Here is a 13,393-nt window from a genome sequence, read left to right as displayed (position 1 = left end):
TTGCTGCTGGAGCTGCTCCGTGTCATCAGCGAGAGGAGCAACGTGCCAGGTTTGGCCGCCTCCACCCTCAGCAGCCCTCCCACTCATCTCAGCAGGCTTTGCACTTGTTGCATGTCCCTCGTGAGGCAAAGCCAGTACTTGAGTGGGCTGCAACACGCTGCTTTAACTATTTAGGGTACTTTTGAATTGAGGGGGGAAAAAAACCACAAACCCAGAAAATAATATGTTTAGGGCCACTGAAACTCCAGAGGGAGCCCAAAGAAAATGATAGTCAAGCCCTGGGGTCAGTCTACTCTCACAAGGGCCAGCCTTCGGGAATGCAGTCCAGTAAATGTACATTTGCCTTGTAGATGTCTGAAATTTGGCTATTTGAATCCCACCCATTGCATTTTAAAACAATTAAACCCTTGCAAAATTTCGCACATGAACAAGCTATGTTCCACTGTACCCTTGCAAAAGGGTCAAGCATGGTGATACACAGACTACTGCCAGAATGGTTGGAGATGATGTGTATGTCACTTGTTTCTATGGATAGCAAATATTTATGTTTATTGATGGAGTTTATTGCCGTAAGTGGTTTCTGCTCACATTTCATCCTGCCTCAAATGTAAAAAAAAAAAAAAATTGTTCCACAGTTTAATGAGAGGATTTTATATTTTTCCCTTGATTAAGACAGCTGTGTATGTATTGACGAGTGTTTTGTTTCTTCATTGGAAGCAACAGACTGCTTGGCAGGGCAATGAGATTTCCAAATTTTTGTTTATAAACATGGCTAATATGTTTCTGTATTTTAATAGACTGCTAAAAAGGAATGAGATTTATAGGAGGGAAAAAAACATTACTGATTTTTTTTAAAAAAACAGAAATGTGGAAAAGTTACTAATTCCCCTTCAAATGTAAACAGAAGGGAAGGGAGGGGTCAGGCTGTTTGAACGAGTGCACTGAAACTGTACAATTGATCTGGAAAGAATTTAATGATTAATACTTCTGTGTTCAAGCTTATGCTAGGAAAGCCAGAAATTTTGCAGACCTGCAATTTTATACCTGCTAGTTTGTGAGCTCTTTGCACATGCTGATTTAGACTTTTTATTATGATTTCAGGTTTTTAGGACAAATGATGCCATATGTATACTACCGATTATTAAGGGATTATCAGATGACTATCGTAGATGGCTGATGAGGAGGAAAAAATCTAGAAAGGAATGATCTCCAGGGAAAAGTCACTGTGGATTACTGTCAGATTGGTCTGATGGAAGCATCAGTCCTTATCCTTTAGTGTGAAGTACCTGGAAAAAAGTCAAACCTTCAAATGCATCTGGGTTTTCCTAACAAAGCAATGTCATTGTCTTAAGATTTTCTTTGCTCTGTAGTTATCTCATCTGGTGAAAATTTAGATGTTGGTCTGGACAGCACTTTCTAGATACGTTACACTCCTGGGGCAGCTGTAGTCAGTGTCTGAGCAGTGCCAGTCTTCTTGCTGAAGACTCTTTTCTTACAATGCTAATTTCAGGTAAGGTGTCTATAAGCGAAACAATATAAATATAGGGATACTTCAAGATATTCAGTAGGATATTTTTTTAAGTGACATTGTAACTTTCCAGGTACTTTCATCTCTTTATATTGTGGAACCAGGATACATTGGTGTTTGGGAAACACAGTCATGGTGTCTTGTCAGATGCGTCCTTACCGCAGGGAGACAGCACACCAATGGCGATAGCCAGAGAGATGCAGGATGTCTGAACTGGTTTGCTGGCTCCTCCTGGGTGACCTTGTTTGAATTTCATATCCAAAGATGCATAATACGGACCGTAACACCTCCTCTGCTCCTCTCATGTGCTTGCTATAGAAGCCTCCTATGAAAGGAGCAGCTCCTCAGCCTGTTTTGTACAGCAGCCACAGGAACTTACTCTTGGTTATTTACTCTAGAGGTTTCTGTGAGAGAAGTGAGAAAATCAAAGTCATGATGCCACAGTCAGGTTTGCTTTGAGGAAATGAAATTTTAAAGTTTAGAAAAAACTCCTCAAAATAAGGAAGATGTGTTTATCAGGAATAAACCTGATTTTAACAAAGCAGTTGGTGCATTTTACCTGTAGAGTTTGAGAAGGCATACATGGAAACAGTATGGAACAGGCTGAAAATTACCTGAAAAACTATAAAGAAAGGATAACAATGTACATAAGGAATGGCTCCTTCAAGAGGATATTTTGTGAGTCCTGAATGTACCCAGACCACATCATCGGCACCAGTGAGTTACCTGCTGGGAGGATGTACCTGGTCCAGGAGAGGTGCTGGATTTTGACATTGTTCATGGTCTGTGAATCTTATTGTAATGCAGGTGCCCCGTAGGGGTGTTTAGTAGGTGTTAGGAACAGACCTCTCTAATGTATTTGTTAGTCAATGGAAATTGCCTGCTGCTTAGTAAGGAGCCAGGAACTAAGTGTGAAGTTTGAGAAGCTATTAAAAAGCATTGCTGTCAAACAGGAGCTCAGATCTGATCTCAGTCACAAAAGCAGCGTTTGTGTAGCACTCCTAAATGTAAAAAATGATATAAAAGGTTATTTTTTTTTCTTAAGTGAAACTGCATTATTAAGTCATTGGGGGTTTTATCTTCATAGCCATGTGTTATTGATACATTTGGAGACAGTGGAAAAGCAGTTTGTCATCTTTAAGAACCTGAGAGAAAGCCACAGTAGCTCTTTGATATTGCACTCTGCTGAAAAAGAACCTCATTCACGTGGTTAATTATAGAGATTTTTTTTTTTCTTTTTCTTCCCCATCAACTCTGTGCAGAGGGAATTCTTGCTGAATGGTGCCACAATGGCCACCCTGCAATTCCCCCGCTTAATGAGCTACTTCTCACACAAATAGATTTCAGAATAACTGAGCACAGATGTTTCAGTGTCTGGAGGGGGGTTTCTTGCCTGAAAATGATTGTCAGTCTTCATTTTCATTTCAGCTTTCAAGCCTGTTGAAACAGCAGCATTCCTGTCGTTGCAAACGTTATTCAGCCATGTGAACTGTGACTTGTTCTGAAAGTTTCCAGGCATTTCCCTCCCCGGCGTGCCCCCGTGCTCCTGCTGTTAGCTGCTTGCCAGGCCACCTTCTGCAATCAGAGGGTCAGGGGGACGTGCTGCTGCAGAGCCTGTTCGCTCGCTCGCTCCCAGCCTTCTGCTGCCTGGCGTGTTGGAGCCCACGTTTGCTTCAGGCAGCAAGTTTCACGGTGGGAAATCCTGCTTTTGCCTGCTTGTGAGGGGGAAAAAAAAATCTCAAATGTCCTTTTCAGCATCTATTTACAGTTAAAAAAATTAATAAATAAATAAAAATAAAAAAGGAGAGAGCAAACCCTAAAGGAGCAATAAACCTCATAGAGACCTCCTGGCTTACCTTCACTCCAGACTATGCTTACTTAGGCTGCAAAAATACCAATCCATGATATCAGCTCAAGGCAAACTCCATCTGTGCTGGTGGTCCCCTTCAATCATCGTTCTTTTCTAGTTTCACCTTCTCTTTTGCTTTCCTGCGTTCCTCCCTGGTGTCAGAGGATCCCCGCTGTCACCGTGCTGGTTCTTCTCCTGGTGCCGCAGACTGACCCGGTGGTGGGGTTGTCCTCTCTGGTGAGGCCCAGCATCTCACTGCTCTGATCTGCCTCCATCCCCTCCAGTTAATTGCTACTTCCAAGTTTTCCAGGGCTTCATGTGAAATAAGGTCCTGTGGGAATCCTGAATGAGGTTTCTCTTTGGTATTTTATTGAACGTCAACATGAACCTATGGAGGAAAAACCCCATCCTGTTTGTTATGGTAGCTCTGTTAATTGGGGATGATTAAAGGGAAGCTTGATGCTACCTGCCCAGCCGTAGAAGTGAGTCATGGAGCCCCAGGATGAAGGGTCATGAGGAATCAATCTTAATTTAGTGCATCTTAACACCATGCTTGTATTTATATCTACTTGAGGGCAAGAGATAACACGTCTAAACTTCCTGGTGTGACAAAAGCAGGCAGAGTTTGGAGAAGGTGGTGCAAATGGGAGTGCAGAGCCCCGTTGCTCTGCAAGCACGTGTCTGAAAGACCTTTTCTGTCCCACTTTGTGTGGGAAGCGTTGCTGGAAAAGCTGACAGGATTCCCAAGGTTCAGAGCTGGGGGGACCTCACAGGGAGTGCAGAAAGCATCCACCAAAGCTCCTTCCTTGGGGCTGTGAAAATGAGGACTGGAAGGGCTACTGGCAGCCTCGCTGATGCTTTTTTCAGGAAAACAAAGAATTGTGGTGTATCTCATCAGGCAAGTGTGGGAAAGGAAGTGGGCTTTTCTCAAAGAACACATGAAGCATGCTTTTCTATCAAATCTAGATTTTTAAAAAAGAGGTTGTTTGCAGAGGTTTCCTTTGCTGATTAGTATTTGCAATCCAAGTTGTTCCCATGGACATTCAAATGGAGATATGCGATAGACATTAAAATTATATCAGTGTTTTCAGATGGTTTGATACAGAATTTAATTATTCGGGTCTTGGTTTTCTTCATGCCTTTCTACAAGCCAGGTCTTACTTGGGTGTTGAGACTTGTATCCTGGATGAAGAGCCTTTTCTTTCTGAATTACCTACATCTGCTTTCAAAGGTGATCATGATAAATCATAGTTAGATGCTCTTTCATCACTGTAGTTCAAACCCTACTTTATTCTGAAACTACTTTCATGTGTAGACAAGCCCTTAGGAAACTCCTTTTGTTTGAAATGAAATCTCCTTAATTTATTAGCCCTTGCATTGTATGCTTGTACAGAGAAAATTAATGCCGTTCTTTTAAGGTGTTTTTTGTTTTGCTTTTCTTTTCAGACTGTGAGATGGCACATTGAACTGCAACCATGGGCAAGTCCAACTCCTTCCCTCAACTATGAGGCCTTGAGGTTCCTGAAGTACATTAGCACTTCTCAGGTAGGTTTTTCATTTCAGTCTCCATTTAGATAACAATTTGCCTGACACAGGCTGTTCGCTCTCAGGTAAGGAATTAACTCCACACCAAAATGCTTTAAACTGCTTTAATTTCTAAAGTTCCTGAACCTAGCAGTGATGATCAACATGAACATAAAGATCAAAACACAGGGTAGAAAGAATGCATTATTTCCTTGCTTTTTATTTCTAGATGGGTTCATGTCCCAACAGAAGTACGATATGGCTGAAATTCCAGACGTGGTTCCTCTCCCGCTCTCTCTCTTTCTCATTCTCTCACAGACACAAAAAAATGCAGAGCACTCTGTAGCGAGATAACTGTATATTCAAAGCGCCTAACCTCTCAATAATAATGTGATAACCAGGCCTGTTTTAACTAAAAAGGATGCTTTTGAGGTTCCCAGTAAAACAAGAACAAGGCTTGGGGAAGTTGTCCCAATGATATCAATAGAATCTTGATATTCTGAGGTCAAAAATGATGACCTGGAAAATTAGCGTTTTTATGTGCTTTTTTCAAAGGTGACATTTCTAAATCCTGATTGCATTGATAGATACTTCCAGGGTTCAGCATATATGGAAATTGGGCCATCATGTCTTACCAGAGGCATCACTTCTGCATAACAGCATTTATGCATGCATTTCCTGTAATAATAAATGAAGAAGGTGCTGGATGCCCACAGTTCTGACAAGGCAGCTGCTTTCAGTACCCAGGTCTGTCAGCAACTGACCCTTGAATACAGATTTAACTGCACCACTGCTTACATTGGAGAACAGCAAAAAGCCTCAGGTGCTAATGTCACTGAAATGTCATTCACATACGAAATTCTTTGTTAATGAAATGCTTTCAAGGCTGAGACATGAGATTTATTTGAAACGCGTCTAAAAATATGCTGCTGTGCTGATGGTGTGGTAACTGGGAGGATAGCAGAGTTTATCCTCTAGCTTGTGGGTACCCCTGGCTAAATGCTCAAGAAAATGACATTTCTGCCTCCACTTATGCCAGCACTGAGAGGACAGGAGGCAAGATGTGTGTGTGGAGACAGCAGGAGATGTGTGTAGAACAGCTTGTTTTGTTGTACAGAAGTTTAGGCTGCAGCAGGCGTATTAAGCTGAAAACATCCTTCATCTCATTGACTTAATAAACAGTGTCAGATGCTGCTAAACTCCACTAGTTTGGTCAAAGCCTACAAGGACATCAATTAGCAGAGAGTTTATTGCTTCCGACACACTAATCGAGAAGTTTCATTCCCAGAGTAACTGACCCTGGTTGAGGGGGGACAAGCATAAGTGAAAACAAAAAAATGAGAGAAATCCTTGTTGCTGACCTGGCGGATGTTAGAGGATTGATAACTGATGGGATAACACCGTGACAGGTACGAGCACTTCTGGGAATGGGATCCTATTTATCTCGATGAGCATGGGATCTCATTTTCCTTGTTTGCTGAGCAAGGGTCTACTAATTACTGTGCCCAAGTTCAGCTCCCTGCCATTAGTGTAGAACAGCTCGAACTGCTGAGGGGGGAGATGCCATGTCAGCAGGGTCGAGGTGTGGCCAGAAAAAGCTTTTCCAATGCTGGTATCTAATGATCAGAAGAACCAACCTATGTGTGCCATTGTCTGCATGACAGTAGCGAGTAGAAGCCCAGAACAGGACGTGAGCTCAGTGCATCAGGGTCTGTAAATCACTTAACTGACTGGTAATGGTGCTAAAGACAGAGTTCAGGGGGTTTTATTTTTGATAGCAAGAGCTATTAAGTAGCAAGAGCTATTAAAATTGCTCCAAATTTTGAGTGTTGTAATTGCTCATAATACCACGAGTCAATTAAGTGCCAGCACTGCAGAATCTTACTTTTCTGTAGAGAGCACATTATTCTTCTGTGTCTTAAAATTAGTGCTTGCAATTGCAATGCCATTTATTCCTTGATTGTTATGTGACTGAAGGGGAACGGGTAGTAGGGTGCAGTGCAAATCATTGCTTTAAACTTAGTGAATCCTGAGAGCAGCATGAAGAGATGCTGTATTAGCTCTTATGAATTTTCCATGGGAATTATGAGCTGAGCAGGAGCAGGGAGGTGGTAATTCAGTGTGCAGCTCTTTGGATATAATGCTCCAGATAATGATCTTTCAGAGCTTAAGCTACTTAAAGAGTGAGAATTTTATTTACTTATAATAAGGTACATGGTGGAGCATGCCTACCACAGCAAAGGGTGGATTCCAGTTTTCACTTTCACCCCTGCGTAAAATTGTTCCATTTGCGTAGTTCTAGGTGGGGCCAAACTTGTGCTTTTTAGTTTGGCTAAAACCAAGAGCTGAGCCTGGGCAGTTTGCTATAGAGGAAGGAAGGAGCAAGATGGGAACAGTCAGTTCAGGACGGATGTTCAGCTTGGTTTTGTCTCCACTACTGTTCTTTGCACCTCTGATTCCTCTGTTTAGTTAAGAACTTACTTAAATCCCTTTGTTGTTGGAGAACGGATATATTGGGGTAATGATTAAATCCTTTCTGGAACTGAGATCCAGGATGCTCTAGGCAACGTATACAGTGGCACTGCAATTTGTGATTGCAACCTTGAATCATGGCATTATTTTAACATGATTCAGGATGCAGAATCCATTCCAAGGTTTGAAAAGAAAAAAAAAATAAACATTTTAATGCTGAAATAACTCGTTCTCAGGAAAATTGATTTTGGGATATACTACTAATGCTTAATTATTTGCTTTTCAAACTGTGTTGCCCTCTGGGGGATTATGTAAGCCTTAAATTTCACCAAGCAGAACAGATGAACAAGGGAAAAAAAATCATCAAATCTCCATAGCTGTGGATCACATTGACAATCAGATTTAAATGAAACCAATTAACATCTTTCTTCTTTCCACTGTTTCCCAGAAGGCAAATTAAAAACAAATTAACAGTCATGTCTTAAAATGAAACATGCTTTGATTTCAACAGATTTCTTGTGAACAAATGAACCCGAACAGCCCGGGAGGGTACTCCGAAACCACAAAGAAGCCCTGGTTTGTCTGTCTTGACGAGAGGTTTAGCCTCGTTCATCGAATCCGAAGCAAGCAGTGCCGTCTCTATTCCCTCGGGTAAGTGCTCTCTTTAAAAGACAGATAATTCTTTCATGTCACCTAGCTTCAAAAGCCCTATAAATGCAACACACAGGCTGCAACAAGGTTGTCTTTTAAATTACAGACTTCATTCATGTGTGTTTGTTACGTGTTGATGTGCTTCTGTATACTCTGTTTTTAGGGAAAAAACTTTCTCCATGAGGGTCTTTGTTTCCCTTTGCTTTTCTAATATCAGTATGAAAACAAATTGCTTAATGGTGAGTATTGAGTGGTAGTTCACACAGAGGAAGGTGGAAATTAATGAGAGAAACTGAGAAGCCAACGGCATCTTCCCAGAGCAGAAATGACTTGCATAATTGTGAAGTACTTCAGTAGCATTACTAATAAAGCTTCATTAACAACCCCTGGGACAAAACAGTGCATTTCCATATGAGAGTGTGTTTGCTGAGCACTTTGAGGTGACATGTGCCAAAGTCACAATAATAAAGGCAGTTGCAGCTTTATTTTAAAATGTTCGTGGTGTTTATGATGTTTGCAGCACTCGAGATTGAAGTTTTCACTCTTCACAGAACAAGTGCTTTCATGGGTAGTAAAACCACAAGTGCAGTCTGTTTCCCTGCTAATAAATCACTCTGCTTCCCAGGGGGATGAGGGAGGTCAGTCCTGGGAGTTCATCAGGCCACTGGCCTCTTGTGTTACCCATCAGTGCCCCAGGTGCATTAGCAGAATGATCGCTGCGATCTGGAGCTCGTTTCACACAGATCACCACATGGTTGCAGCCTAATAAAACTGTCTGTGCTGTCCTAGGAGCTAGCTTTAGCTGAGAGATGTATAGAAAGGTTTCACCTCCCTTGAACCAGCACAGTTTATTTCTGTGATTTTGCTGCTGTGGGTGTACAGAGGATGGATAGCGAGGAACTGTGTCTGGCTGGCGTTTCTCAGTGATGAGTACGTAGTAGCTAACACCAGCAATTAACACAAAGTGGATGCAGAGTGCACTGCAGGCAACGGGAGTGTTTTCTGATAATTTCTGTGGTCTTATATTTGGAGAGAGTTGCTCTCAAGGTTTGCTCAGCTACATTGCCCTGCGGCAGAACGACAATATCGTGCCCCTTGGAGACAAATCATATATATGGAGAACAAACTCCTCTCAACTGCTATTGCTTCCTGTTTTCTGAATGTCATTTGCAATCTACTTCGAATTATACTTACCTGATTTTAATCCAAATATAAGTTTACATGATTTGTTTTCCCTCAGTTTTTCACATTCCCATGCAAATTAGGAGAGGTGCTATGTTATCCCATGCTCAGGTCCAGACATCACCCACTTGACTGTAGTACTGACTCATTGTCTGAGGCTCCTTCTAATAGTCGCTAGGCAGAGCCAGGCGCATTCAGGTGGAATTTCAGCTAAGCTAAATAACATTCTAGTGGTAGGTGTAGCTTTCCTTTGACTGTAGAGGAAGTCTGGGATAATGTGGTTGCTGACTTTAGATGTCTTGGTAAAGTAATCAAAGTTCAGTGGAATAAATCTAGACCTTGTCCTTCAAGTTACGTGATTGTTAATATTAGACCTGAGTTCCTGTATTAATGTCTCTCTTCCCTTTTGCTATGGAGCAAGTGTGGGTTGAAAATGGCATTTCTGTTGAATTGGCTGGTAGACACAATGCAGAGTTGATTTAATCTGTGCTAGGAAATGCAGATTTGGCACAAAGCTGACCAGCACAAAGGTAACTTGCTAATAGTTTTGAATAAATCTGAGCTAGCTCGTGTATACCAGTGCATTATATGTGGTGCTGTTTTGGATATGGTACAGGGAGCCTGAATGCCAGGTTTTCTCTACTGATGGAATAGTAGGGCTTAGTAGAGATTGAAATTGATGTTGGCTCTCCCATCAATCATAAGATACACATGTGCAGTAAATACCCAACCATCACATGAAACAGCTAAAAAACAAAAGGAAAATATTTGAGGTTAAGGAGGAGCAGTCTTCAATCCCCTGGTTTACTTCTGCAGCCTTTGGAGCTTGTTACTGCATAATTCTTCTCTCAGACCTGCTTCCTTTAGCTTATGACAGGCAGAAAGGTAATTTTATTCTGAGTAAGACAAAAACCCCCTTTAAACATTTTTGTTATCTCAAACAGTTCATAAAGAGCGAAAGGGAAGCAGCTGCTTCCAATGAAGAACATTCTCTGTGGAGAGGATAGATGGAGGACAAATGTGAAAGTTCAGTGTGAGTGTTACTGGGAATCCTGAATTAAATCCATATATCATTAAAAATGGAACAAAACATGCTGCTTAGGCTTTGCCTTCTTGAATGCTATAGAAGAGGTTACTTGTGAGTGGGAGCAAGTGAAACATCTGAAGGTCTTCTTAGATTAGTATTACTTGCCTCCACTACTGAGAGGCAGCAGTGTTTTTGCTTGGGGCACAGGATTTCCCAGTATGACACATAATTGCAATATGCATTAGTGAGTTCTAGTTATTAGTGCTAAATCTGCTCAGATTAAGTCTGTTACAAACACCACAGGCAGGCACTCAAGCTGGGGTAATATGAGTGAACAGGATTTCAGAAACATACTGGTTGATGTTTAAAGAGCCTGGCTGCAGTACTGCATAAGAGCCCTTTCAGGTGGATCTTAAAGTGTTGAGGCTTTAGGATCCAGACAGGATGCTGCTTGTTTCCTGAGGTGGAGAGCTCAGTTATCTTCCTTTGGGGAAAAAGGAGGGGAGAGGGAGCACAGAAAGGGAAAGCTGGACCTTAAGGTGTGTGTTTTCACACCTCCGTCCTGTGGTCCCTGTGGGAGCTGGAGTCCCTGCAGTGATCAGGCTGTATCCAGATCCAGGTGCCCAGCAGCGCTGTGCTGGAGGTGACAAAGCGGTTTTTGTGCCACCTCTGTGTTTGCTGCGCTCCAGGACGTGGCAGGGGCCGGCGCGATGCTCGGTGCGGTGCCAAAGCTGCCGCTCGGCGTTCGTTCCGAGCGCGAGGCTCTGTGTGCCGTGACCCTCGGCGAACCCGGGGAGCAGGGGACAGCCAAGGGACACCGTGTCCTGCTGCGCTCTGTGCTGGGTCAGTGTCCCCGCGGAGCTGGCGAGCTGCCCCTTTCCCTTTGCAGGCAGGGGGCTGTTGCTGCTGCTTCAAGAGCCCACCTCTGCCCCCACTGCGGGGCACTGCCTGCGACGCTGACCCTGGAACCAAGCTCGCTTCTACTTTACAGTAAAAATAGGTCAGTTTCTTTAGCACTTTTTTATTTTGCTGTTGCTGGAGGCAGCAGCTGCTCTATCCTGACAGTGAGGAATGGCCTCTCTAGTCTTCCATGACCTCCACACCTTTCTTTTAATATCATGGTTCCTTTTTAAGTAACACAAAATCTTTCTTAGGAGACCTCCTTTGTTTACCTTTTTCATGCTGCATTATCCCTTAGCATGATGACATGTGAGCCAGGAATTTTTCAAACCACTTCTTTCGGACATGACCTTATTTTCTGTCTGAAATATTTGTTGTTGGTTAGATCTCTTCTTCAGGCATAAATGTGAGCTGGTAGCCAGAGTACTAGAAGATATATCAGCACCTTCTTCACCCTCATCTATTTGCTATTTCTGTTTTGCACGGCTGTGAACCTCCCTTTGCAGTCCACACGAGCAGCGTTCTGTTTGGAGGCAGCCTGAGGTCTGTCTGCAACAAAAGCATCTGGCCCTCTCGGTTGCACCAGCTGGCACTGTTAGAAGTGTCACGGACATGTATCTCCGTCAGTTGCTGGTAGGCTCATCACTCTAATGCTGTAACAGTCCCAACAATTCACATTTTGTTCATTTTTAGCCAGCTTCTCATTCCTAGGAGATTACGTTGCTCTTCGTTCATCAGTGTGCCTTCTGTAGAAAGCCACTTGCAAACAAATATGTCGATTCACTTGGTTAACTTCTGAACTTTTCTCCTAATGTGTGTTGAACGTATTAAAAGAAAACTCGTCTTTTCCTCCTACACATCTGTATGGGCTGGAATCCTGTGAAATAGAGTCATTCTTCACAGCATGCTGGGCTGTTTTTGCAAAGCCTGTCTCCTGCTTTCCCAGGATGCCTGGAAGGGAAGGTGGTTGAGGAGAAGACCTTCTTATAGGGCATCATTACATGGTGCTTAGCCAGTGTTACAGCGGATGTGATACCATATTGGTAACTTCCAAAACGCATGCTCTTCCAAACGTCGTTTCAAGAATTGGATTCATTTTAGTTTATCAGTGTGTTATCTGTGTGAAACACTTTATGTCAATTGATTGACTTATCATAGTGTAGCATGATTTATAGTGTTTTATGTATTGATGCAAATAGCCAGAGTTGTTTCAGGTTCACACCACGGTAAGGTCTGTGGTCCACATGTGTGATTGCAATGGTAAATACCAGTATTTTTTTTCTTTTGGTGTACCCTGTGTGAACCAATGGCCTGTAGGAGGTAGGAATATGGCACAGCCTTGTAGAACACATCATCTCCTTGCAGAGACAGGGACTGAGACAACACTGCTGTATGATGGGGCTATTAGCTGTTCTTCTTCTTTGAGGTCTTTGCGAAATTAGCAGCAATCATACTCTTAAGTCCATGTAAAAACTGCTGCTGTTGTGAAGGGGTTATTTTTAAAATTGCTTTTTTATCTGTATTTGCCTGTGCAGAGAGAGGCATTTGGTTCTGGTGTCTTGACCCTATTGGTGGCCATTACGGCTCATTTGGTGACACCAGACTATAGACACAGTGGGAAACGTGCCTGATTTTAACAAAACAATATTGTATACAGTATTTGCTGTCCTGCTTATGGCTTGGTTATTGGAAGTTTGCACAGTGGGGACTAAGGAATGTATTGTAATCTTGTTAAGAAAAGGCAAATTGAAAAGAGAGGAATATATAAAAATATGAAATATAAACAGAGGAATAATGGCAGCACAAAGGTTCTAACTTTTAATTTACTTTCTTATAAATGATGTCAACTTCTGAATTAAGAAAAAGCTCTTTGGGAGGGTTATTGGCCTGGCTAAAAGTGGTTTAGTTCTTGTTCTGATAATTATATGCAGTATATTGCATTGAGCTTGAATTTTCTGGTGAGGTTAGTTCATCCAATCCACTCCAGTAGTTTCATTCTATAAATGAAAAATTAATTAAAAGTTTCTTAAGGTCAGTTATGACTGTGACATTGGGAAAAAAACACATGTTCCTTTAAATTTCCTTTAACAACTTGTTCCAGTTCTTCAGCAGGGATTATTTTGGACTCTTAGCTTTATTTCTGGTTATCTTGTCAGAATGAGGGTTAGGTTGTGCTCAGTCTGTGGATATACCCTGAGAAGGAGCACGACAGCTCCACCACTTTGCTGCAGAAACAAATCGGTTGGATTTTACCTTCTTT

General features: G+C 42.2%; 1 protein-coding gene across 1 annotated transcript in view; it reads left to right on the top strand.

Annotated features, from left to right (window-relative positions):
• The window catches only part of METTL24 (methyltransferase like 24), a 50,860-nt gene that overhangs the window by 17,762 nt on the left and 19,705 nt on the right, over positions 1-13,393 (top strand). Inside the window, exons 2-3 of the mRNA XM_065632203.1 lie at positions 4,824-4,922; positions 7,885-8,024. Coding sequence (XP_065488275.1) covers positions 4,824-4,922; positions 7,885-8,024 — 239 coding nt within the window. The remainder of the gene's footprint in view (positions 1-4,823; positions 4,923-7,884; positions 8,025-13,393) is intronic.

Source organism: Caloenas nicobarica, chromosome 3 (genome assembly GCF_036013445.1).
Source record: "Caloenas nicobarica isolate bCalNic1 chromosome 3, bCalNic1.hap1, whole genome shotgun sequence".
Taxonomy (NCBI): domain Eukaryota; kingdom Metazoa; phylum Chordata; class Aves; order Columbiformes; family Columbidae; genus Caloenas; species Caloenas nicobarica.
The sequence above is the reverse complement of the archived record's forward strand: the minus strand, read 5'-3'. Positions and strand labels throughout refer to the sequence as shown.